The 27,013-nt window shown below is 37.3% G+C and overlaps 1 protein-coding gene across 24 annotated transcripts in view; it reads left to right on the forward strand.

The window, feature by feature from the left end:
- Positions 1 to 27,013, forward strand: part of Ncor1 (nuclear receptor corepressor 1) — a 150,633-nt gene that overhangs the window by 56,127 nt on the left and 67,493 nt on the right. For 15 of the 24 annotated variants that reach the window (XM_028776610.1, XM_028776609.1, XM_028776612.1 and 12 more), the window contains 10 exons: positions 261 to 327; positions 3,103 to 3,275; positions 6,095 to 6,185; positions 10,471 to 10,649; positions 11,834 to 11,888; positions 13,038 to 13,139; positions 18,016 to 18,143; positions 21,627 to 21,841; positions 23,425 to 23,487; positions 26,587 to 26,744. In XM_028776610.1, the coding sequence (XP_028632443.1) occupies positions 261 to 327; positions 3,103 to 3,275; positions 6,095 to 6,185; positions 10,471 to 10,649; positions 11,834 to 11,888; positions 13,038 to 13,139; positions 18,016 to 18,143; positions 21,627 to 21,841; positions 23,425 to 23,487; positions 26,587 to 26,744 (1,231 nt within the window). The remainder of the gene's footprint in view (positions 1 to 260; positions 328 to 3,102; positions 3,276 to 6,094; positions 6,186 to 10,470; positions 10,650 to 11,833; positions 11,889 to 13,037; positions 13,140 to 18,015; positions 18,144 to 21,626; positions 21,842 to 23,424; positions 23,488 to 26,586; positions 26,745 to 27,013) is intronic. The other 9 variants (XM_028776633.1, XM_028776620.1, XM_028776625.1 and 6 more) reach the window with 3 other exon arrangements.

Here is a 27,013-nt window from a genome sequence, read left to right on the forward strand (position 1 = left end):
GAAAATAATGTCTTAAGATTAGATGCATGAGTTAAAAATTAACTGTATTATCTTGTTATAGAATGGCAGGAATTTTAGTCCTAATTGGAAAAAATTATGGAGTTTTATTTTTCAAGGTGAAAAATAAATTAAGATTAACTCTGATTACACCATAAATTTTTAAGTGGTTTGCCTGTCTCCAGTGTCTGGAGAAAGGGAACAAATACATAATTAAGTTGTGCTTTTTCTTAATGTTCTGCAACCATATTTTTCTCTTCTAGAAACCAGGTGATGAGGAAAAAACTCATTTTATTTTTTAAAAGAAGAAATCATGCAAGAAAACAAAGGGTGAGGTCCTATCCTTGTTAACTGAAATTTGTACAGCTTTCCCATTCATGTCATTCAGGCACTCGCTTGCCCATTAGCGATCAAGCCAAGCGCTGATTACGGAAGTGACTATGACTTCTGTGTGTGACTGAAATATGAGTCTAATCCTAGTGACATTGTAATACTCCACTTAACATCACTATCAATTAAGTTCATTAGTTATCTGTGTAATGTTTTCATTCAGCAAAATGGTGAGTAGTAAAAAGGCTAAGTAGGTTGATGTGCTTTCAGTCTGTTAGGGCGCAAACAAATATCGGTAAGTTATGGTCATGCCAATGAGAGATTACTCTTCCGTCCTTAGGAAAAACTGCTCAGTCTTCAAACTGGAATAGTTCCTCATTTAATTATACAGTTTGCTGTCTAATACTTTTATGCTTAAAATCATAAAAATTAAGTTCCAGAAAATGTCCTTATTTTTGTAATACTAATTTTCAGACACATTTATGTTCCAATTTTTAATGAAATGAAGTTCTTTGAATCTGTGTGAGAAATGAACTTTATGTTATTTTTAATGGCCTAACAGCTTAACAACCGTAAAGCACAAGAGACAGCAGCTTTTATTTGGTGTAAAATTTCTGTAGTTCATATTTACCAGTCTTGTCTTTTTTAGATACTATCTTAAATAACTGGGGTTGAATGTTTTTCTTCCCAAGAACTTACTAATATTAAGTGAGAAACCAGCTTTTTTGTTCATTCATTTTATTGTATTTGTGGGACTTGCTAAATTAGTCCTAGAGATGCAATCACTGGCAGATAAACTTTTTCATGCTTCGGAATAATTGTAGTTTGTTTGTTTACTGATTTGTTTAATACATGTTTATCAGTTGAGGACAGTGTTCCATGTATTATTCCAGAAAAACAAAGAAGGTACCATATCATTTTGCTCTTAGGGAGCAGATATGGCAGCAGGCAGGGTCAGTATTGTGATCGTAATGTGATCTCATGCGTACAGCTGACTGCAAGAGTGTACAGTGGGATGCCTAAAGCAGATGTGAATCCAGCAGGGTCACTAAACAGGAGAACAAATATACTGCAAACGTACATGAGCAGAGGAAGCAGATTAACCAAATATCTAATATGACAGGCTCAGAGCCTGCTGAGTTTAGAGTCGAGTGACCTGGGAAGTGGGAGGCTTGATGAGGATGCTGGAATTCAGTGGCACACTGTCCTGGAGGTCACCTTCAAGACTTTGTATGAGATTCTGAGGGCACTTACCCTCAGAAAGTTACCATGTTTTTAAACTGAGGAGATATGAGGTTCAGGTTTGTATTTTAATTATTTACATCTGGGGTTGCAAATGTAACTTAGTGGTATAGTACTTGCCTAACATGAATGAAGCCTTGGATTGGATCTCTAGTACCAAATGAACTGTATGGTATCACATGCCTATAATCCCCACTCAATAGGTTGGAGCAGGGAGATCAGAAGTTCAAGTCATGGTCAGTTACCTAGTGGGTTTGAGTCCATCTCCAGATAGAGGAAACCCTGTATCAAACAACAAAAGAATTTGCATCTGGTTGCAACAGTGAGAATGCGTGGGAAGATCTGAACACTGACCTAGCATGAGCCAGGCCCTGGCTTCCATCTCCTGTGCTTTGGAAAGCAACAGAAATGATGTGAACCACATTTACTAGATGGTTGCTTCCTTTTGGGTGATGATGGTGTTGACTTGAATTAAGGAGGTAGGAGGAAAGAGAGAGAATGTGAAGTGCACAAAAGGCAGATGGATGTTGGAAGGAGGGGTGATGGAATGGCGTGGGGAAGAAATACTCTCCTATCCAGTCTCTCTTAAGGTGACTAATGTTAGCAGGGATGAGACTAAGGCCCTTCTCACTTTCCTTTATCCAGTATCAGATATTCACACAGTTCTGTACCCATAATGGAGAATTCTTCTGCCTTTTAAATTCACTTATTTAACCACAATATTAATTCTTGACTTCATGTTTTTACCAGATTTCTTTTTATGTGATGAATAAATAGCAAATTCCACCCTTTTCTGTGCTATCAAAAAATTTGACTAGTTGACAACAACAGCAACAAAAAAATGTGAAAAACCTTTAATGATAAAGAAACTGTTAAATATTCACGTTTTCTCTGACAGTTTCGATAGATACCAATACAATCTAATAGTTGACTTTAAGATGGATTGGAACAGTGATTCTCAGCCTGTGGCTTGTGACCCCTTGGGCTCCAGCAACTCCTTTCACAGCAGAAGTTGACTAAGACTGTCGGAAAACACAGCTATTTACATTATGATTCATAACAAGTAAAATGACAGTTATGCAGTAGCAATGAAAATAATTTTATGGTTGGGAGTCAGCACAACGTGAGGAACTGAATTAAAGGTCACAGTACTAGGAAGGTTGAGAACCACTCGATTAGATGATAAACTATGTAAATGTTTTTCTTTTTCCTTTCATTTTGACAAGGCATGTTATCAGGAAAATAAAAATAGCTGGTAAGCCACTACTAGTGGTGGTTGTCAATGAGTTTGTTAATTTGTATAGTGCTAATGGTTAATAAAATCTCCAGGGAAATATTCTTGGCGAGTTCATCTAAGGAAATGGCTCCATTTCTCCTGTTAGACCAAGAACAAATTGTCATTGGTAGCCAAGTCATACAAGCCAAATGTACTTCTGTTTTCAATTTAAGAAATGGAATATATTTTAAAGGGTTAGGCTTACCAAATCATGAGTTCAGTTTAATTGTTACTAATTTGCTACGGGTGTTTAATAGGAACAAAAAATCTGCCAGCGTTATGATCAGCTCATGGAGGCATGGGAGAAAAAAGTGGACAGAATAGAAAATAATCCCCGGAGGAAAGCAAAAGAAAGCAAAACAAGGGAATACTATGAGAAGCAGTTTCCAGAAATTCGAAAACAAAGAGAACAGCAAGAACGATTTCAGCGGTATGTAGCTTGATGTTTACTAATTGTGATTTTTTTTCCTTCAAAACATAAAGATTTTTTTATTTAACTTTGTATTGATTCTTTATGAATTTCACATTATATACCTCATCCCCACTCTCATTCCCCTTCCCTTTGTACCTGTCTCCCCCCTTCACCCCCAAAAGAAAATATAAATCTCATTGTGGAAGCTGTAGTGTGTCACAGTGTGTCCCACAGCATACCGTTTTGTCCATACTTCTCTGCTTGCAAATGTCATTGCAATGAGCTATTGGTCTGGGTCAAGACCTGGCTTCTGCTACACTATCCATACTGGATCCTCACTGGGACTCCTCTTGGATGTCCTGTTTGTTGCCCTGTGTTGTGGAGATCCTGCAGCTTTGAATCTGTAGGACCAGTCCCCTCGAGTGCTCCAGCTGTTCACACTGATGGGGCAGAAGTTGGGGTGGGCCAACTCAAAGCCCTGGATCTGGTCCTGGGTGGTATCTGAGCTAATAATCCTGCCAGCGTTCCCACACCCACACCACTAGAAAGGGCTCTCCAGCACTGCCTCAGCTAGCTCACCCAATGCTATAGGCAAGGGGCACAGCCGGCTCTCTCACTCTCATACCCTCTCCTGTAGCCATGCCAGCAGGGCTGCCTCTATTGTGCAGCTCAGGCCAGGTACAGGGCCTGCTCTCCTAAGTACTGCTTCAGGTAAGGCTGGGTGTTTTTGTTTTTGAGACAGGGTCTCTCTATGTAAGGTTGGCTGTCTTCAAATTTGATCTGTAGACTGGGCTGGCCTCAAACTCAGAAATTTGTCTGCCGCTGCCTGCCTCCCAGGTGCTAGGTTTAAAGGTGTGTGCCACCACTGCCTGCAAGAAATTTTAGTTTTGAGCATAAGTTTTAAAAATTATACTTACTATTCATTTTGGGGGTTGTATGTGGAAGGCTCATTGTGCCATAATGGTAAATACTGATAAGAAAGTCAGAGGACCTACACAGAGAAACCCTGTCTTGAAAAAAACCAAAAAAAAAAAAAAAAAAAAAAAGGGAAAGTCACAGAGGACAATTTGTAGGAGTAGGTTTTCTGATTCCACCAAGTAAGATTAGCCTCAGTCCATTGGATCTGATGGCAACCCCATGAACCATTTTGCCAGCTCTGAGGATCATTTCTTAATGAATTTAATATTATTTTGTATATTTAGTTTCCATGTCAAATCTAAGTGAATATTTTTCTTTTAACTGTTTTATTTTATACATGTGAATGAATGTTTTGCCTGTGTGCATGTCTGCGCCATATACATGACTGGTGGCTAAGAATGCCAGAAGAAGGCCTTAGCTTCCCTTGGAACTGGAGTGAGCTGCTATGTGGGTGCTGGGAATTGAACCTGGGTCCTCTGCTGGAAGAGCAGCCAGTTCTCTTTAACTGCTGAGCCATCTCTGTGGCCCTAGGTCTTTAATTCTTCTCTTCCCCACTCCCCCAACCCCCCCAATTTTGAAGCAGGATCTGGAGTTGTTCAGTAGTCCTGGCTGACTTGGTATTTTACTATGTGGCTGTGACCCTTCTGCCTCTACTTTCCAAGTGCTGGTATTACAAGTTCTTATGTGTCACCATGCCTAGTTTTATGTAGTGCTGGGAATTGAACCCACAGGTTTGTGCATGTAATAAGATTTTTAAAAAGTCCTGGGGGGGGCGATTAGTAGATAATTTTTGACTCATTTATTTATTTACTTTAAAGGCAGAGTCTTTTTATGTAACCTCAGCTGTCCTGGAATTTGCTATAGAGATCATCTGCCTCTGCCTCTGCCTCCTTGGTGCTAGGAGTGAACCACACTTTGTATTTTGATATGCTTTTATGTTTAGAGAATAGATATGAATGGAATCTCATCAGTAATGCCCATTCAAACATAGAAACATCTTAAACTTGATTTTCTTTTTTGGTAGTTTTCCTTCTATTTTAGAAACATGGAATGTATTTCTCCAAACTCGCTCTTCCATTATTAAGAATACAGACAAAAAAATAGACATGACATAAATAATTTATTTTTTAATACAGGTTCTCCATTACTCATTGCAGTAGTTTATTTGTGGTGCTAATGATGAAACTCAGGTCCTGATGCATGTAGGGCAAACACTTTACCAACTGAGCTGTATCTCCAGTCCAACATGTAACTTAAATCTCTTAACATTTAAGTTGTTGCTAATTTGGTAGTGACTCATGTATACCTCTTGAAAGTATTCACTGAATTTCAGGTTTTTGTTTTTTTGTTTTTGACTTTCTATTGGTTTAGAAAAAAAATCCCACTTAATAAAGAGTGATCAAGGGAGACATCCAATATCTGCACACGTTGACAGGCACACCCGCATTACAGACATGCACATACACGCACAGAAATGTCCCATTCTGTGTCCTATCTTGTGGACATGATTTAGATATTTCAGTAATGAACTTAAGAAGCTATCGTTATGTACAGACTTGTACACGATCAACCCAACATCAGTCAACATTCCAGACAGCACCAATTGAACTCAGTAAGTTACACAAAAAACTAAACAAAAAAGCCCATTAGAGATCTTGAAGGGAGGAAGGAGTAATGGGAGGTGGATGTGATCAAGATAAATTGTTCATGTGAAAAAAGTTTCAAAGAAGGCTTATAAAATAGTTTATTTTAAAAGTCCCACCTTAAGCCAGGCAGTGGTGTGTGTGCCTTTAATTCTAGCACTTGGAGGCAGAGGCAGGCAGATCTCTGAGTTCGGGGCCAGCTTAGTCTGTATAGTTCAGTATTTATACTAATTTTTTATGTCTTCATTAAAATTTGTACTTTTTCTTCATATTTAGAGTTGGTCAGAGGGGAGCTGGTCTTTCAGCCACCATTGCTAGGAGTGAGCATGAGATTTCTGAAATTATTGATGGTCTTTCTGAGCAGGAGGTAAGAAAATTGATTAATTCAAGTTAATTCTTTAATTATTTAAACATTTAGCCCTGTAGCTTAGAGGGTAAATGTATATTAGTATGTAAATGAGGATACTTTAGGTAGTATTCTAAAGACTAAGGTCAGCCATTTCATGGTTTCAAGTACTGTGATGAAGTCTCACTCTCTTACTCTGCCCTTCTTGTTCCAGCTCTGTCCCCTTGACCCTTCCCTCCCTCTCTCTACATCCTCATGGCTGGCCTCTACTCCTTTACTCTCTCTGCCTTTACTCTCTCTGCCTTTCTCTGCTTCTACTACCCTCTTTTTTTTTTTCGGATTTTCTAGACAGGGTTTCTCTGTGTAGTCCTGGCTGTCCTGGAACTCACTCTGTAGACCAGGCTGGCCTTGAATTCAGAGATCCGCCTGCCTCTGCCTCGCAAGTGCAGGGATTAAAGGCGTGCGCCACCACTGCCCGGCTTCTACCACCCTCTTAACTCCCCTCTCCATGTCCTAAATAAACTTTATTCTATACTTAAAAAAACAAAGATTTTTTTTGTCAGCAAGAAGACCTGGGAAGAGTTAAGGAAATAGCCCTGATGGGCTGGGAGGTGGTGGCACATGACTTTAATTGGGAGGCAGAGGCAGGCAGATCTCTGTGAATTCAAGTATAGCCTGGTCTACAGAACAAGCTCTGGGATAGTCATGGCTACACAGAGAAACTCTATCTGGAGAAGCACTATCTGGAAAAATAAAAAACAAAAAAAGAAAGATGCCCATTCCAGCATCTGTGATAGGGGCCTACAGGAACACTGAGAGGACAGACTAGGAGGGGGATGGACTTAGTGTGAAAGCGAGACTAGGACTGGAAGGAGCCTTTGGTGACACACTGAGCTGCTGGTTCCATTTCTGCAGGAAGTGAAGGAGCTTCTGCTTTGTTCTTCAAAGGGTGTAGTGAATTGAATTGATAACTGCACGTCAATATATATACATCTACAGGCAGGTAAATTGTCCCAGGCAAAGATAATTATACTAAGCAAGAAAATTTGAGTGAAAATGACCACTTGGGGATTAAAAAAACTAACCCAAAGATGAAACTGGAGGCATGCCTCAGTGGTTAAGCACTCTGTAGAGGACCTGAGTTTACCTCTCCAAACACAGATCAGCAGGACGATCACAACTGTTGGTAGCTCCAGCTTCAGAAGCTCTGACGTCTCTGCCCTGAGAGGTCTCTTCCCTGAGAGGTCGCCTATACTCACATGTCCTGCACATAATTTAACAAAACAAAACACCGGCTCCTGTGGTGCATGCCTTTAATCCCAGAGGCAAGGGCAGATTGATCTCTCCTAGTTGGTCTACCTAGCAAGTTCCAGCTCAGTTGGGACTGTTTAATGAGACATTGTCTCAAAAACAAAAACAAACCCCCCAAAAAACCAACCAAAACAATCAAAAACACAAACAAACAAACAAGGACCATAGATGGGCATGGTGGCACAGACCTTTAATCCCATCACTTCGAAGGCAGAGGCTGGCTGATCCCTGTAGAGAGATGAAAGAAAAAATCAAAATCGAGAATTGTCAAATACAGCCTGAGATACAGGAGACTCTCAAAATAACAGCAATCTTCAGTTTTTCTATGACAAAGTCCAAAAGCTATCTACTTTTTTTTCCTTTGATACAGAGTTTCTGAAATTTTGTTTCAAAAATTGAAAGCTATTTTTGCTGTGGTTTCCCCCTAAGGATACTTACAGTTGTATATTTTAAAAATAAATGCTATGTGTAAATATATAGATACATAAATAATATGTAATCTTTATCTTTTTATTTTTTTTTTTTGGTTTTTCGAGACAGGGTTTCTGTGTGTAGTCCTGGCTGTCCTGGAACTCACTCTGTAGACCAGGCTAGCCTTGAACTCTGGAACTCAGAAAACCGCCTGCCTCTGCCTCCCAAGTGCTGGGATTAAAGGCATGTGCCACCACCGCCTGGCGTGTTAAAAGTTTTTGTTGTACCTATTTATTGTGTGTCATATGTTCCTGTAACTTACTTGTGAATTCCAGTCACTCAGGCCATCAAGGAGGTAGAAAGTCATATGATGGCTTTTATCAGCTGCCTCAGGTCTTAGGATGTTGTACCAATTTAAGTAGACACGTGCAAGTGGTTTTGTACTCCTTTCTCACATCTGATAGTATTTTCCTGAGGAGAAGATCTAAAGTGTTTTTTGGCCTCATGGAATATGCTACCTTTGGGGGAGAATTGTAATATTCAGCTACCGAAATGTGTTCCACACTTTATTTATTTGTTTGTTTGTTTGTTTGTTTTTCAAGACAGGGTTTCTCTGTATAGTTCTGGCTGTCCTGGAACTCACTCTGTAGACCAGGCTGGGCTCGAACTCAGAAATCCGCCTGCCTCTGCCTCTCAAGTGCTGGGATTAAAGGTGTGTGCCACCACCACCCAGCTGTTCCACACTTTATAAGGCAGATGTTTCCATGCATTGTTACATAATGGTCAGTTGTTCTCAGCCTTTTTTTCTTTCTTTCTTTTTCTCTTTTTTTAGTCCTTTTAACAGTGTTATTGAGCACATTAGAATCATTTCCATTTAGAGTAGTAGACATACACTTTTTTTTTTGCAATACATTGAAGTTATATTTGGAATATATATTTTGAAATCCAAATACATAGTGCATATAATTTTGTGTGCTCTTAGTACAAAGCACAATCATAAGTCTATATTTCTTTTACAATCACCTGGAAAATGCACAATTGACATCCTTTAAAATTTTGTAGCTGTAATTTCTATAATGACTAAATCTGCATTAAATTTCTTTACTTGCTTTTCTGTTAATTCTATTAGGGTGCATCTGAAAGCATTCTAAAAAAGCTTATCAGTTGAAGTGATTCCAAGCTAATATGTCAATCTCAAATATTGATGTTCAAATCATTGAAAGTACCCCCTGGCTGGGCAGTGGTGGCGCACGCCTTTAATCCCAGCACTTGGGAGGCAGAGGCAGGCCGATTTCTGAGTTCGAGCCCAGCCTGGTCTACAGAGTGAGTTCCAGGACAGCCAGGGCTACACAGAGAAACTCTGTCTCGAAAAACCTTAAAAAAAAAGAAGAGAAGAGAAGAGAAGAGAGAGAAAGTACCTGCTAGAACTAGACACTTAGTAGAACTTGACAAGTTGGGAGTACTTTTTTGGGGGGGGGAGGGCTTATTTTTAGATGAACACTACAGTTTTATAATCAGTTTTTTCATACAAGCTTGTATTTATAAACATCTTAAGTTATACTTTGGGAAAAGTCATACATATGCAGTAAATTAAACCAGCTTGATTTATAATGATAACAGTCTTAAACTTTTGATGGATTATATAAAGTTAGCTGGAAGTACTTAATATATGAATTAAATAATTTAAGACCAGTGACTTTCAGATCTTGCTACCTTTGTTCCTTGTTTTTCTCTTTCTGCAATGACGCTAAGATTCTTTTCTATACGATGATGACGAGATGGCTCAGTGGATAAAGCCCTTGGTGGGCAAATGTTAGGACCAGAGTGGTAAATGCCAGGTTGGGTGTCGTGGCCTGTCTGTAATTCAGTGCTGAAATGGCACCTGGTAAGGCTAACCTGCTTAGGAAGCTGTGGGTTCAGTTGAGAGACCCTACCTCAATGAATAAGGTAATGAATGAACAGTGGAGAAAACTCCTAAAGATAGTCTTCCGGCCTCTACATGCATCTGAATACACAGCTTTAAAAAAAAAGTAAACGATGTTGAGACTAGTATTTAAATGAGACTATATGTTATATGTTAAAACATACAATGGCTAAATGTTTCTCAAGATGGCTACTTTATCAATATATTATTCTGTGTCTTCTAGATCTAAAGCTTCATTATTTTCTGAGCATCAGTCTCATTAAGAAATGTTCAGAAAAGCAAAGCATAAGCTAGGCATAGTACCTCATATTTGTAACCCATCTCAGCAATAAGGGTTCTGTGGTAGGAAGATTGTTGCAAATTTGAGGGCAGACCGCGCTTAAAGAATCTTGGCCTGGACTGCAGAATGGGACTCTCCAAAAAAGAAAGAAAAGACAGACAAAATCAATCCAAACAAAACTTAACCAGAAGTAATAGTTTTTAAGTGACTTCTCTGTAATTCATATAATTCTACATGAATGTGTTAGAAATAATCATATAAGATATGTTATGACATGTATGGCATTGTTAAGTTACAGATTTTTTTTTTAACTGTTAAGTCTACATCCCCTTAAAATTTTGGTTTATTATCCTAACTAAACTACATTTATTGTTTTGCAGAATAATGAGAAGCAAATGCGTCAGCTTTCTGTCATTCCACCTATGATGTTTGATGCAGAGCAAAGAAGGGTCAAATTTATCAATATGAATGGGCTTATGGAGGATCCAATGAAGGTTTATAAAGACAGACAGTTTATGAATGTTTGGACTGACCATGAAAAGGAGATCTTTAAGGACAAGTAATTTCACTATTAAATTATTCTCTTATGAAAATTAATAAAGTGTTTTGCATTTTACTTGAGAGTGAACTCCTTCTACAAAGCTTTTATTCCAGTTTGGCATTGGTGTAAATACAGTGAGAAATAGATAAACTTATCTTCCTATAAGCTTGTAGGTAGGATAATGGTTAACAGATAAGAAATGGGCATCTGGAATCATTTTCAGAAAGATTCCTAAACTTGGGTGCAGTTCGGGTTAATTTTGAGAGGCTTGTTATAGGACAGATTTCTGTGCCTTACAATAGCCATAGATTCAAGTAGGCAGTTTCCTGTAACATTTAGCAGTAATAGGGTGTGGTGGTACATGCATTTAATTCCAGCACTCGAGAGACAGGCAGGCAGGTCTCTGATTTTCAGACCATCCTGATCTACACAGTGAGCTCCAGGACAGTCAGGTCTACATAGTAAGACTGTCTCAAAACACCCCAAATTTAAAACTTCACTTTAAAAACTTGGCTATTTAAAAATTCTTTATATCTTTGTTATCCAATGGGCAATGAGGAGTCTTTTTGATTTAGGCTAGACATAATTCTTCCAGTTATTTCTTATTTTGTTAAAACATTTGTATATGTATATATTCTTATTAATTTTCTGCTTATCTTGAATAATTTCATAAAGGCATATAATTTATTTTATTATATTCATCCCATTACTCTCTCTCTCCCATTCTCTTCTACCCCATTTCAACTTCTTCCTAACAAATTCACTTACGACTTTCATGTTTGTTTTAAAAAAATGTGACCCATTGAGCTGGCCATGAGGTTATTTTCTAAAGCATTGTTAACTACTTAACAGAGGAAAAGTAGCTCTTCTTTCCTTATCAGCCATTAAATGACAGTAGCTCCTCAAAAGAGATTGGGTCTAAGAGCCCCTGTCTCTTCCTTGCTGGAAAATGAAAAGGACTTGTTATCTGCATAGGTCTTGTGCAGGTAACTTCTGCTTTGAGTTTACGAGTGCAGTGATGTCATACCCTGAAAACAGCAATTCACAGCCTTTCTTTCCATCTTCTGCCTCTTTGTATTTTTCTACTGTATTTTTTTTTTGTTGTTGTTGCTTCCTGGGCCTCTGGGGGAATCTAAGATGTCATAGAAATCCTCTTTTAGGCTGAGTGATGTCCTCAGTGCTATTTCTGTTTTTAAACGCAGGTTTATACAGCATCCAAAAAACTTTGGATTAATTGCATCCTATTTGGAAAGGAAGGTAAGAAGAAACAATGAGGTATTTTTAGACTTGTGATGTGTTTGGATTTTCCTGTGTTCTAACAAGCAATAGTAGTTAATTAGAACTGAATTTACAAAGGAGTATGATAGATTAAAACATTCTGGTAGCTTTATTAGTGTATAAAATGATAATGACATTATAATTCTAAAGGGCTGGAGATGCTATAGTGACTAAGAATTCCTCCTGCCCGTGCAGAGAGCCACGTAAAAGGCTCACAACCAATTATAATTCCAATTCAGGATGACTGTGATATATCTGCTTCTACACATGTCTACACATGTGCACACGTACAAACTGGAAATAAATATTGCTGGATGTGGAGGTACCCAGCATTGCAGAGACAGTAGGCTAGCCTTGGCTACATAGTATGTTCTAGGCCAGTCAGAACTACATATTTGAGACCCTGTCTCAAAACAAACCAAACACTTTTTTTTAAGTAGCCAGGAGGTGATGGTGTACACCTTTAATCACAGTAGTGTAGAGGCAGAACCAGGAGGATCTCTGAGTTCAAGACCACCCAGGTCTACAGAGTGAGTTCCAGGACAACCAGGACTACACAGAGAAACCTGTAATGGAAAACAAAACAACAAAAAAGAAATTAAGTGAATGTAGTTCTTATTAGAGAACTAACAGGAACTTTCATCATTTTCTCAAAAATGATCTAATGTCTATTCCTAAAGAATGCATTTATTACTTTGAGTATTTAAAGTTCATTAATTCTCTGGTTAAAATAGCAGTCCCGATTTCCATTTGCTTCTTTTTTTATAGTCATGTAGCTTTAATGCTTTTGATTAAAACATCTTAAGAGACACTTTTGAGTATTTACATATATAATAGAGCATATTGCCAGTTAATAAGAGCATATTGAATGTTTCTGGTGAATGTTGTATCGTTGGCATAATTTGGGTTAAGCAGCTGTATATGTCTTATATATTAGTTCCCTTGTCTGGCCTGCCTAGATATGGTTTAATTTATGGCCATGTGGTTTTGCTTTTAATTTATGGTTTTGTTACTCTAGAAAACTTTCTTGAAAATATTTTATTCATATTTCAACATGAAACAAAAAAATTTAAATATTTGTATTACAGAATTAAAGTGAAACATTAAATAAAATTTTCTTTATTACAGAGTGTGCCTGATTGTGTTTTATATTACTATTTAACCAAGAAAAATGAGAATTATAAAGCCCTTGTGAGAAGGAATTATGGAAAACGCAGAGGCAGAAATCAGGTATATTATTTTTACTAAGTAAATGTTTCAAAGTTGATGCTAATACGAAGACAAAAGAATATTCAGACATGTGTTACTTGCAATCCACAATTTAAAATATGTTTGGTCTGGAGAGGTAGCATGGTTAAGAGTGTAAACTATTCTGGCAGAGTTATATTGTCAGTGCCCACATGTGAGTCCAGCTGGGAGGTCAGATGCCCTCTTCTTGCCTCCAGTGAGTGGCACCTGGACTTTAATGTACATGTCCGTACAGAGGCACACATACATTAAAAATAAAAGGCCAACTAGGAATATTATTTTCTGTAAGAGCACTTAATGCTCTTCAGAGGACCTAGTTTGGCTCCTATTACCCTAAGTCAAGTTACTAACAACTGCCTATAACTAACTCCAATTCCAGGTAACACACACACATACACACACACACACACACACACACACACACACACACACACACACACACAGATCTTTTTTAAATAAAAGGAGAAAACCGAATTTGTTTTGTTAGGATGTGGGATAATTTCAAACATTCACTCACACCTGGTATATTCCCATGAGAATACATGTAGATATGATTTTTATATTGCCTGTTTGTGACCAGAGCTGTCACACAAGTCAATGCTAAATAATACTTTCTTCATTTTCACATACTTGGTTTCTTTTTTTTCAGGATTTTTTGCTTTTCCTCTGTAGTAACACTGTTTCTTTCTCTTGTCTTTACATCAGCCTATTTTTTATCTTTGAAAGTATCCAGAAACATATTTATCACTTAGTATTTTGAAGTTGGAGGAATGTCTGCCTAAACTGCTAAGTAATCAATACTTAGGAAGAATGCTTTAGGGAAGCTAAAATTTGAGTATAATGTCAAGAGCTTTATACCATTACCTGTTCTGTGGGTTTGTGCTTAGAATCCTATTGTTTGCATTTGGGGTTGGCATCAGTGATGTGTATGTGTTAGCATCAGTATGGAAACTGTGTGCTGCCAAAATCCTCAGAGTACAATAGTAGGTGCTGTTGTCTGTATTTGTCTTGGTGACACCAGTGTGTATTTTTGTTGACTGATAGCTTTCACTATCTGGAAAGTTAATCTCAAATTTAGTTACTTGAAAGGTATTAATTGTTAATATCTTTGGCAAGATAGGCTTGCGAAATTTTCTGTTTATTGTCTGGATACATTTTAAAAGAAAACATGTCTGTTAATAAAGCAGTACTCCCTCCTCTTTATTCTTTTTACAGTGTTAGAGAACTCAGTCATCTTGTTACTAGACAACTCAAAGTGTCTACTAAATGGGAGAATTCATTAATTTTTCTGTTTTATTAACTTGAAGGTTTTGTTTGTTTGTTTTTCCTTTGAGACAGGGTTTCTCAGTTTAGTCCTGGCTGTCCTGGAAATCACTTTGTAGACCAGACTGCCCTCGAACTCACAGAGATCCACCTGCCCTTGCCTCCCTAGTGTTAGGATTAAAGGTATGTGCACCACTGCCTGGCTTAACTTGAGATTTTTTGGCTAATACAAATAGAATATATCTACAGGTGTTAGGAATACAGTCAGATACAGCAGTGCTTGATGCTACTCTAAAATCCCCCAGGCAGGGTTCACAGTGAGTACAGACACCTTTTTATTTATTTATTTATTTATTTATTTATTTATTTATTTTTTTGTTGTACTATATTATTTGTGGAGAATATCTTTTTTTTGTTTTGTTTTGATTTGTTTTGTTTTTCGAGACAGGGTTTCTCTTTATAGTCCAGGCTGTCCTGGAACTCACTCTGTAGACCAGGCTGGCCTTGAACTCAGAAATCCGCCTGCCTCTGCCTCCCAAGTGCTGGGATTAAAGGCGTGCACCACCACCGCCCGGCTTGTGGAGAATATCTTATTTCATGCTAGGAGGACCTGCCTAGCTGACTGAAACTTGTTTTCTTGACTGTAAGTATTAGTTTTAAAGGAAAGAAACCCAGACAAGAACTGCTATGTCTGTTGAAGGCACGTACAGAGAGTTTCCTTTTGAATGGGCCTATTCTGCTGCAGCCAGCCTATCAGGAGTATCGAGGTTAGAACCTACCACATCCTAAACTACATATACTGGTGATTCTCTACATACATATTTGCCCAAAACAAAAGGAACTTTAGCCACCTCTCATTTAAACCAGATGTATTTCCTTCTCTTTAATTTCAGTGTTCATGGTAGGTCTTCATCAAATTGCCCAGAAGTAAGATTTCGATCTCTGCCTGCTTTGCTACTACCACTACCTTACCAGCATGCAAGACGATGAGACAACCTCTAGAAAGTGTCCTTCCTGCACTTGAGCACATTGTAATGCAGCAAGGCTATCAGTTTCTGTGATCCTTTCCACAGTTTCTGCAGAGTTGGGAACTGCTGCCTTCTTCCCACTGTCTGGGCTAGTGCAGTAGCACAGTTGCTTGTAACTCCCTAATACTGAAATTAGACTTTGTCTAGGTTTCAGGCAGCAGAGAATGTGTGGGATTTTTAAAACAGTGTAGAATAAGGGAAAGAAGATCATTTGTATCATTGAATTCTATGGAAAATTTTAACCCTTTTCTTACATTTAATTGCTATGACCCATCATGTATTGAGTTATGAACCATTTTATTGGTCACATAGCTAATATACTAAAGAGAAAGCCCTCCCTTCCTCCCTCTCTTCCTTCCTTTCTCTCTCTCTCTCTCTCTCTCTCTTTCTTTCAAAGATTTGTTTATTTCATGTATATGGGTGTTTTGTCTGAATGTCTGTCTGCATACCAAAAGAGGGCATCGGTCCTGTTATATTGCCAGCTGCCATGTGGGTGCTGGGAATTGAGCTCAGAACTCCTGGAAAAACACCCAATGCTCCTAACTGCTGAGCTGTCTCTCCAGCCTCTAGGTTATTAGCACTTGAATCAAGTCTTGTGCCTACCTCCTGCTAGAAATATGAAGTCAGAGCTGAAAAAAGCATACTCAATTTTAAAATAAATCATCTTGTAGTTACAAAATACACATTTCAAAATCCCCTGATATCTCAATTTTTTTTTTATAAATATCCAGATGCAAGTGAAACTTGGAAATTAACTAGATAAAAAAATTGCTAAGGTCATATACAAGTAAGGGAATTAATACACTAAATAGTAGATGTAGTTCTTGATAGACTCTAAAAAATAGAATAATAGACGATAGATGATGAAACCTGGTAGATGAGCAGCATTAACAGTGTAGGAGAAAGGATGTGGGCTGCAGCTGAAGAGAAGCCTGGAGGCTTAGGCAGTGCCTGTAGGTAAGGAGGCCATCCCTGCTTTTTGCTTGCTTTTTACCTAGTTTAGTGGGTGTGGCTGACAGTGTTAGAAAAGATGTGTGTTTTTACACTAGAACAGTAGGAATACCAAGACGCTGAGATATGGTGTACAAAGTCACCTGTGCTCGTTAGGGAGTTCCCAGAAATTTAATCTCTAATTTCAGAAGTAAGAGAAAATCATCAGAGGTAGATTGTATAACATGTGCAAGAGAAACACATTTTATTTGTCTTCTATCCAATTTTAAAAATTAGTTTACAATGTAATAGGTATTATTATTAAATTTTGTTCTTGCTTTTTCTTCATTCCTCCTCACTACTCTTCAGCCCACTCTACCTTGATGTCTCCTTCTTCCTCCACCCTCAGTACTTCTCCCTCCTTACCTTGTCTGCCTTATTTTCCTTAACAATTATTTCCTCTTCATTTAATTTTTGTACATACCATGATTTCATTTTCTTAAGTCTGACTAAAATAAAATTGTGTATTATATCATATTTTATTTATTCATTTATTTGTTGATGGATATTTAAGTTGGCTCCATTTCTTAGCCCTAGTGACCAGTGTAGAGTATCCTTCAGTTAACCTGAATGTGAAAGGAACCCGCTGACTATCCTTGAGAGTCTTTTGTGTCTTTTTACTTTTCTTAAAACATTTATTGGATATTAAGTGATTTCTGAAGGAGTCTTAAGAGGTTTTGGTGGTTCTATTGTTTGCTCTCCATACTGATGGAGTCAGCTCCGGTGATTTCCAGAGGGGCTGTGTCATTCACATCCCTTAGCTATTCCTGTATATTAACGTGGTTCTCTAGCAATTTCAAAGCTTTAGTTCTTACATTAAAAATATCTTTCATTCGTTTTTGAACATGTAAAAGAAAGATGGATATAATTTTATACACTTAGATATTCAGTTTCCAAGTACCATATTTAACGTCTTTTTCCAATATATGCTTTAGACATCTTTGTTAAAAATTAAGTGGTTGTAGTTGTATGAATTTGGGTTTTTTAGTTTATTGATCTACATGTAAGTTTTGTTACTATGATTCTGTAGTACAGTTTGAGATCAGATTTTGATACTACCCTTTTGGCCATTTAGGGCCATTTTCATATGAACTGTATGTAAGATTGTCTATTCTTGTTCTATAAAGAACATCATTGGCACCTGGGCAGTGGTGCTGCACACCTTAAATCTCAGTGTTCTAGACCAGCCAGGTCTACAGAACAAATCCCAGGATAGACAGGACTACACTGAGAAACCCTGCCTCGAAAACAAAACAAACAACAAAAAAGTCATTGGAGTTTTGATGGGAATTATACTGAATCTTTAGGTCATTTTTATTAACATTGCCATTTAAATAGTCTATGAACACAAGAAGTGTTTCTTGTTTTCTTTATTTGTTGTATTGCTTTATTTTATTCTTGTTTTCTTTATATTGTACACTTTCCCTCATTTTCTTCATTAGGTTTATTCTTAGTACCCCTATCTACTACTGTAAATGGGGTTCCCCCCAACCCCAAATAATATTGTTCCAAGTAAATACTTTTAATTTGTCATTTTTCTTTTACTTTTGTATCTTACGATCGATGGTGTTTTCCAGCAGCAGATTGCTCGTCCCTCACAAGAAGAAAAAGTAGAAGAAAAAGAAGAGGATAAAGCAGAAAAAACAGAGAAAAAGGAAGAAGAAAAGAAGGATGATGAAGAAAAAGATGAGAAGGAAGACTCTAAGTGAGTCGAGCAATTAGATACATGTTATAGTTCAGATCTGAAGCTGCGTCTAGTGCCTGTAAATATGTGGGATGAGTCCACGGGAATATAGGCTTTGACTAACAGGTTCTTGACCTGATTAAGAAATGCAGTCGTGGCACACGCCTTTAATCCCAGCACTTGGGAGGCAGAGGCAGGTGGATTTCTAAGTTCAAGGGCAGTCTGCTCTACAGAGTGAGTTCCAGGACAGCCAGGGCAACACAGAGAAACCCTGTCTCAAAAAACAAAAAACAAAAAAAACAAGAAACAAAAAAAAGAAAGAAATACTTACATTTTGCCTGTTTTTTGTCATTTAATATCTCATAAGTCACTTGAATGATTTTATAAGAAGTCAGGGCCTTGAAAGATTCCCCAGCAATTAAGAACACTGGCTGCTCTTTGAGAGGATTCAGATTTTTTTTTGTTTGTTTTGAGACAGGGTTTCTCTGTGTAGCCCTGGCTGTCCTGGAACTCACTCTGTAGACCAGGCTAGCCTCTAACTCTCGAACTCAGAAATCCGCCTGCCTCTGCCTCCCGAGTGCTGGGATTAAAGGCGTGCGCCACCACCGCCTGGCGAGGATTCAGATTTGAATTCCAGGACTCATATGATAGTTCACAACATTCTGTAACTTCAGTCCCAGGGGAATCTGATGCCTTCTTCTGGTCTTTGGGAGTACCAGGCATGCACATGGTGCATAGACATAATTCATACAGGTGAAATATTCATTCACATAAGTAAAATAAGAATTAAGAGTTGGGACTGGAGAGATGGCTTAGTGGTTGAGAGCACAGACTGCTCTTCTAGACATTCTGAGTTCAATTCCCAGCAACCACATGGTGGCTCCCAATCATCTGTGACAGATCCGATGCCCTCTTCTGGTGTGTCTGAAGACAGCGACAGAGTACTCACATACATGAAATAAATAAATAAATAAATACATAAATACATACATACATAAATACATAAATAAATAAATCTTTTTATAAAAGGATTAAGAGTTAGACATTCATGCATTTCCACCTTGAGAGGATACTTATAACGAACAAAAATAAGATGTTTTTAGGTTTAGGGTAAGCATTTTTATAACTGTATGTTCATGATTTTATAAAGAAATGTTATCTTTTTAAAAGGTGTATTTTTGTTTTACTTTTTTGTTACAGGTTTTAAAACTGTCTGAAGGTGACTAATTTTTTTTCATAAAACTTTTAAGTTACATAACATGCATTCATAGGTAATAGTATATGGTTTAGGTTATGGTTTGAGAGGATGAAAAAATAAAGAGGATATGTCCTATTCTCAGGTACTTGGTATGTAAGAAGGAGAACGCTAGGCAAGATAAAAACAGGGTGTAAAACATAAGCTTGAAATGTAGAAATAGCAGAACAGTGAGACTTGTTGAAGACACAGACCTGGGTGAATAGGGAGAAGAGGTGCTCACAGCTAATGTGGCAGAAGAACCAGTTTGAATAGCCATGCACTGAGAATTAGGTGCATTTCGTTAAATTGAACGGGAGGAGTAGAAGGTAGATTGCCTTTGAGTTCATTTGATAAAGCCTTAGTGAAAGCCGGAATGTTTGATTTTATTCAGGAGATGGGGAGCGTGTTTGAGGATGGGTAGGGACAGAATCGGATGGATAGTTTGTTCATTTATTTATTTGTTTTTCTTTTTTTCAGAGTCTATACATAGGCATGAACTCACTATCTAGACCAGGCTGGTCTTTAGCTTGCAGAAACCAGCTTGCCTTTGCCCACTAAGCGCTGAGGTTAAAGGCATTCCCTACCAATCTCAACTGCATATTTATTTTTAAGACAGACATTAGGTGCATAGGCTGGCCTTGAATCAAGCCTCCCCAAGTACTAGGTTAAAAGAACATCCAGCATGATCAGCTTTGGAGTGGCTAATGGCTACAGCTGTGTTAACTCTTTGTGTGTTTGTAACTTAGATTATGATATAAAGTCATTCTTCAAGCTTATGTTTATTATGAGAGAAAATCTATACCTTGATAAGCCTCAACAGGCTTTTACTTGAAGTAGTTAGATTGTGAAAATAAATGGCATCCTCCACTAATAACTGACTCTTGCAAATGTATACTTTAAAAAATACATTGACTCATTCTTTATAACTTTCATACATACACACAATATATTTGATCACATTTATCTTCATGTCCTTTTAGATACAAAGTACCTTAACTATTGTATTTTCAAATATAATAAGTACCATCTGTAGTACAGAGAACATTCTTCAGATATTCAAAATATTTTTAGCATAATACTATTAACAGTATTCATCATAAATTAAATTTTCTTAAGTACTTGAGACTATGAATAAGCTCTTTATAGACTGAGAAGTTTTGCAATAATAATAATAATAATAATAATAATAATAAACTTGTATGATATTCGAGGCACCTTATTATTTCCTTCAATCAATACCTTTAATCCTTGCAATTATTATGTGAAATATATTATCGCTGTCTTAGTGAGGATTTTACTGCTGTGAATAGACACCATGACCATGACAACTCTTGTAAGGACAACATTAAATTGGGGCTTACAGGTTCAGATGTTCAGTCCATTATCATTAAGGTGGGAACATGGTAGCATCCAGGCAGGCATGGTATAGGAGGAGCTGAGAGTTCTACATCTTCATCTGAAGGCTGCTGGAGAAGACTGGCTCCCAGGCAGCTAGGATGAGGGATTTAAAGCCCAAGTCCACAGTAGCACACCTACTCCAACAAGGCCACACCTTCTAATAGTGCCACTCCCTAGCCTAGGCATTCCCAAATCACCACAATCACTAATCTTATTTTACAGAACAGAAAACTGAAGTTCACAGAGGCAAGGCAGTGTTTCCCAGGTTATGTCATGGTTAATAAATCACAGATCTTAGAGGAATTCAGGGAGCCTGATCCAGAAGCTGTTCTGCCAACCATGAAGTCATACTGCTTTGCTTGTACATAGTCATATCTAGAGGTAGTTCAGAACCGTGGCTCTGATTTAATAGAATTGTATTGTAGATTATTACTACACAGTAGGCATCAGTCATGAAGATTACCAGCTTTAACATAATTTCATAGAATAAACTTTAACAGAATTTAAGCAAAAGCAAAAATCTCAGGCCTTTTGCCTTCACTATAAAGTCTTCTGCTCCATTTTAGGTCCGGGTAGTTCTGTTATCATTTGATATTTTCTTATGAATGTCTGGATTTTAAGTTAACATGAAATATGTTTAAAGTTTAAATCTATTAGTATGTGATACAAGTCTTCTGATGTGTCTTGAATCAGTCAAAGCTATTGAAAAAAATCTCACATGATAAAGTTCTCACATGATAAAGTTTTTCATAAGATAGAGTTTAAAAAGTCAAAGATTGGATAATTTTATGCAATTTCTATTTAAAGAATACTCTTTGATGTATCCATTCTTTTATATCACAAAGTCTTTGATTTGCATTTGTTTTTAGAGAAACAACCAAGGAAAAGGACAGAACAGAAGCCACAACAGAAGAAACTGAGGAGAGAGAGCAGGTCACTCCGAGGGGCCGAAAGACTGCTAACAGCCAGGGGCGCCGGAAGGGCCGGATCACCAGGTCCATGACAAGTGAAGCTGCAGCTGCCAGTGCTGCTGCTGCAGCTACCGAGGAGCCCCCTCCACCCCTGCCACCACCACCAGAGCCCAGTTAGTAGAAGAGATTTGTTTGTGTAGGGTGTAATCTTTTCAAGGTTCTGTTTGATAGACAAAGTAAGGCAGGGTATGCCAATATTGATAACGAAAAAGTAATTTTAAAGTCTGCTTTTTAATTCATTAAACTTGAATGTGAAATTTGTTTTGAAAAAAATAATAGTTACAGTGTAGCTTTCTTCTATTAGTATAATACTTTGTTCTCTAACTTTTTATTTGACATATAGCATAAAATATTTCTGTTTTTTTTTCACATTAAAGTATTAATTCACTTATGTATGTGCATGTGTCTGAGTGCAGATACACACAGGCCATATGTAGAGGTCCACGGACAGTTTTCATGCCTGAACTCAGATTGATAGACTTACAGCATACCTGCTGTATTTACCTGCTGAGCCATCTTGCTGGTCCAGTTTTATAATATAAAAACAAATTAATGAACAGTTATATAATGTCTATGTATTCCTCCCCTCTCTTTAGGAATTTTTCTTGAGATTTGAGATTTAATTATTTTTATTAATTATGTATGTGTGCTTTGCCCACATATTTATCTGTGCACCATCTGTATTCCTGTTGCCCTTGGAAGCCAGCAGAGGGTGTTGGCTCCTATGGAACTAGAGTTAAAGACAGTTGTTAGGTGGCATGTAGGTGCTGGGAATTGAATGTAGTTCTCTTACCTTCTGAGTCATCCCTCCAGCCCTGTTTTATAATTTTTAAGTCCTCATAATTTCCATTTTAGTTGTTAAATGCCTGTTCTGTGTTAATATTTTGCTTCTGAAGCATGAGTCTATTGTTAAGTGACTAAACTGTCTGTTTCCTCCGTTTTAAACTAGCATGGACAGCAGTATAATCAAAGCGGTTTTCCTATATTTAACGTTTTTTGCTTATTTAAGGAATAAATTCTTAGGCAAGATATACTGTGCCTAAGAATGTAACTATGTTTCTTTTTCTTATAAAGTATTTTTCTTTAAAAGGATTTTTGTTGTTTGTCATATTATTCTTTAAAAGGATTATTTAACATTTTCCTTATTTATATCATTGACATTATTCAGTTAACATTATTTAACATAATTTAACAATATTAGCATTTAATATTATTCTTTCAATGGATTGTATTAGTGAGGAAGTGCCTCTATCTGTGTGATTCAGTGCTACCAACTTCACCATAAAATGAGGTAGAAAGACAATGTTGTATAAATGGCAAGCATGATGCATTGGATCCAGCAGATGGGAAGATGAAAATGGTCCAGGGCAGGTCTTGGTGGACTGGCTTTCTCTTTGTTTCTTCTTCTGCTGCAAAACAGGGAATGCTCTTATTAGGTTATACATTCTGGTGGCAAGGAAGGAAGAGCTACTGTGTTCCCCTGTCATTGTAGGGGCTATGCATATGGCCAAAGGTGTCTATCAGAGAATATTGAGAAAGTTCTTGACACTAAGAAGTGTAGAATTTTTCCATCTAATTGGCTCTTAAGAGGCTGATACTATCTAATTTTATATAACACAAGTAAATTATCAGATGAATTTTTTGAATGGATGGTTCAATTTGGATTTCTTTTGCCTGAGTTTTCTTTTTATTTCAGTTTCTACTGAACCTGTTGAGACTTCAAGATGGACAGAAGAAGAAATGGAAGTTGCTAAAAAAGGTAATGAAAAACAATATGTAAAGTTTGGAGTTTATTTGTTTTGTTTTATTTATTTTTAAGATTGGTAATGTGCCGGGCAGTGGTGGCGCATGCCTTTAATCCCAGCACTTGGGAGGCAGAGGCAGCGGATTTTTGAGTTCGAGGCCAGCCTGGTCTACAGAGTGAGTTCCAGGACAGCCAGGGCTACACAGAGAAACCCTGTCTCGAAAAACCAAAGGGAAAAAAAAAAAAAAAGATTGGTAATGGGTGAAATAAAACAGTTTTTTAATTTAAAAGAATAGGCTAGGGGCTAAAGAGATGGTTCAGTTAAGAGTACTGTTTTTCTAGAAAACCTGGCTTCACTTCCCACCAGTCATATGATGGCTCACAACCATGTGTAGCTCCAGAATCAGGGGATCCAGTTCTGTCTTCTGACTTCTGTGGGTACCAGGAATGAACATGGTGTACATACATATAAACCAGCAAAACCACAAGAAAACCTCAAACACACATATGCACACCTGAGTGCAAGTGAAGCACACACACATACATATGCACATGTACAAAGACTAGGCCAGCCTTGGCTACTTGACAAGTTCCTTGTTGTATGACAAGACCCCAATTATACCCCTAAAAAGGTAAATAGAATTTTGAAGTAAATTTAATTAAATAATATTCAGTAAATAATTTAACTTTTGTATAGTTGAAGATGCCCATGTTTGAGGAGTTTACGATTCTGTGGAGTTTTATTTTGATTTTCATTGAAGAGCCGAGTACTATTTTGATATTTCTACAGTAGTTGTGATTATATGCATTAGAAATTATTTGGGGATAAATTATGAATGTGAAATCTATGTTTCTATTATTCGCAAGTTGTATTGAATAAAATGGAGACTGTTTCCTTGTTTTCTATTTGGTTAAGTCTTTTAATGATTGGTTTGTTTATTTAGCATGTGCATGACACATGCAATGGAACATAAGTGAAAGTCAAAGGAATCCTGTTCTCTCCTTCCATTTTGCTTTTGAGGCAGTGTCTTTTTGTTGTGTCTTTGTTGCATTCCAGTGATAAGCTTCCAACCAATTCTGTTTTCCCCTATCACTCACATAGGAGTGCTGCCTTCTGGGGGATGTGTCATTGTTTCTGGCTTTGTATGTGGGGTCTAGGGTTCGGTTTCAGGTCATTAGGCTCATTTAGCAAACACTTTACCCACTGAGCCTTCTGCCTAGACTTAGTTAAGTCCTCTAGTTATATGCCACCAAGAAAATGAGTCAAAGATGTGATGGTAATGTTTGTGGCCAAGCAGACACTAGTTTGAGTCCTGTATCTGCTATTTTAGCAGTTGGGTGCTCTGTATTACACCATAGCACTCTCTAGACTTTGTTTTTTTCATCAGTGTTTAAGATTGCAGTATAATTTGAAAGTGAACTAAAATTTTTTTACAGGGTAAATAGTAATTTTTAGAAAGCTAATCAACACTATCTTATAATCCTTAAAAGAAATTATTTTATGTAGGTTAGCTGTTTGTTGACATGTTTGGTATCAATCTACTTACTGTTTATCAGGTAATGATGAATGCTCCTTTGTTTGTTTGTTTGTTTGTTTCTCTTTTAGCCAAGGTTTCTTTAATAGCCCTTGCTGTCCTGGGGCTGGTCTTGAACTCACAGAGATCCACCTGCCTCTACCTCCCAAGTGCTGGGATTAAAGTTATGCTCTGAATGTTACATTTTAAATCATACATAAACAAAATTTTTAAAAATTAAGTAGTTTAAAGTGTGTGACTTTTTTATTTTTGTTTACTATTTTGTTAAACAAACATGTGTTTGTTTATTTACCATAAGTGGCAGATGTTAAATGTGTATAATTGTTAGAAAGATTTGTACTTCTCTCATCCCATCATCAGAGTGTGGGTTCTAGAGATTGAACTCAAGATTGTTAGGCCTTCAGGATGAGCATTTCACCTACTGAGCCTCCTCCCTAGCCCCCTACCCTTATATGGTGTTCAGATTTAAGTACAACTCCTTTGATTGTACTACAAGGACCCCCTGATTGAGTTATCCTCCCAACCCCTAATTTTTCTTTCTTTTTTTTTTTTTTTAAGTATGCTTGTTTTTGCTAAAAAAAATTATGTAGCCTCAAACTTGGCCTTGAACTTCTGGTCTTCCTGCTTTTGCCTTCTAAATATTGGAATTACAGGTGTATGGCACTGTACCTGATCTTCCAATTTTTATTATAAAGGGAGCTGTTCATACTAAACTTTAAAACCAATGTTCATTTCTACTTTTTATGTATCTAATTTTATATAGCTCTCCATATATCTACACATGAAATTCCATATTTTTATTCTTTGAACACACACACACATATATATGCTTGCATGTATTTAGTATGTATGTATGGTTAGAGAAATACTAAATTGGGATTTATTTAGAGGTTGAGTCTAGGGCCTCATTCATGCTAGGCAATTACTTTACACTAAACACTTTCCCTAGCCCTTCTAACTTTATATTTTTAACTTTTAATTTTTTTTTTTTTGTTCTGGTTTTTCGAGACAGGGTTTCTCTGTGTAGCCCTGGCTGTCCTGGAACTCACTCTGTAGACCAGGCTAGACTCGAACTCTTGAACTCAGAAATCTGCCTGCCTCTGCCTCCCAAGTGCTGGGATTAAAGGCGTGTGCCACCACCGCCCGGCTAATTTTTAATTTTTTGAAATGTATTTGTACGTTAGCTAAAAAGTTCTGTTGATAAGTTTTATATACGTTGAATAAATTATATTTCCTTATTATTAAAATGCTAACTCCAAGGACCTAGAAATACTAGTTTCTCTACTTTGCCGTTTCTGAGCCATTCCTGTAGATCCAGCCTATCCCCTGTGGGGAATCTGATCTTGGTGAGGCACAAAGTTTGCCAAACATGTTTGATGTGGGAGAATATATAAAAGTACAAGTGAGTTCTGTACCAGTAACTATTTCAGTAAATATTGAAGTCTATTAACAAATATCTGAAAGTATACTTTTATTGTTATCAGTTTAATGTCGCTAGTCAAGTTGCTTTAATATTTCTCTTGCTTCCTTAAACAGGTGGCTCGATCACTTAATATTTACTCTTGTTTTTAAAATGCAGGCCTGGTAGAACATGGTCGTAACTGGGCAGCCATTGCCAAAATGGTGGGAACTAAAAGTGAAGCCCAGTGTAAAAACTTCTATTTTAACTATAAAAGACGGCACAATCTTGACAACCTTTTACAGCAACATAAACAGAAAGTGAGTAGAGCAGTAGTGGTAAGTGTTTTACTTATCATTTTTTTACTTAAAAGTGCTTTGATCCCCAGAATCCACATACTAGATAGAACTGACCTTTGGCTTTCATATTTATGATGTATATGGACATGTATATATGTATACCTTTTTTCTAACAATAAATTAAAATACAGATTTGTTTGTTTTTTGAGACAGGGTATTTTCCTGTGTAATCCTGGCTGTCCTGAAACTCGCTCTATAGAATAGTCTGGCTTAAAACTCAGAGATCTGCCTGTCTCTGCCTCCCAAGT

The sequence above is a fragment of the Grammomys surdaster genome, unplaced genomic scaffold, assembly GCF_004785775.1.
Source record: "Grammomys surdaster isolate TR1022 unplaced genomic scaffold, NIH_TR_1.0 270, whole genome shotgun sequence".
Taxonomy (NCBI): domain Eukaryota; kingdom Metazoa; phylum Chordata; class Mammalia; order Rodentia; family Muridae; genus Grammomys; species Grammomys surdaster.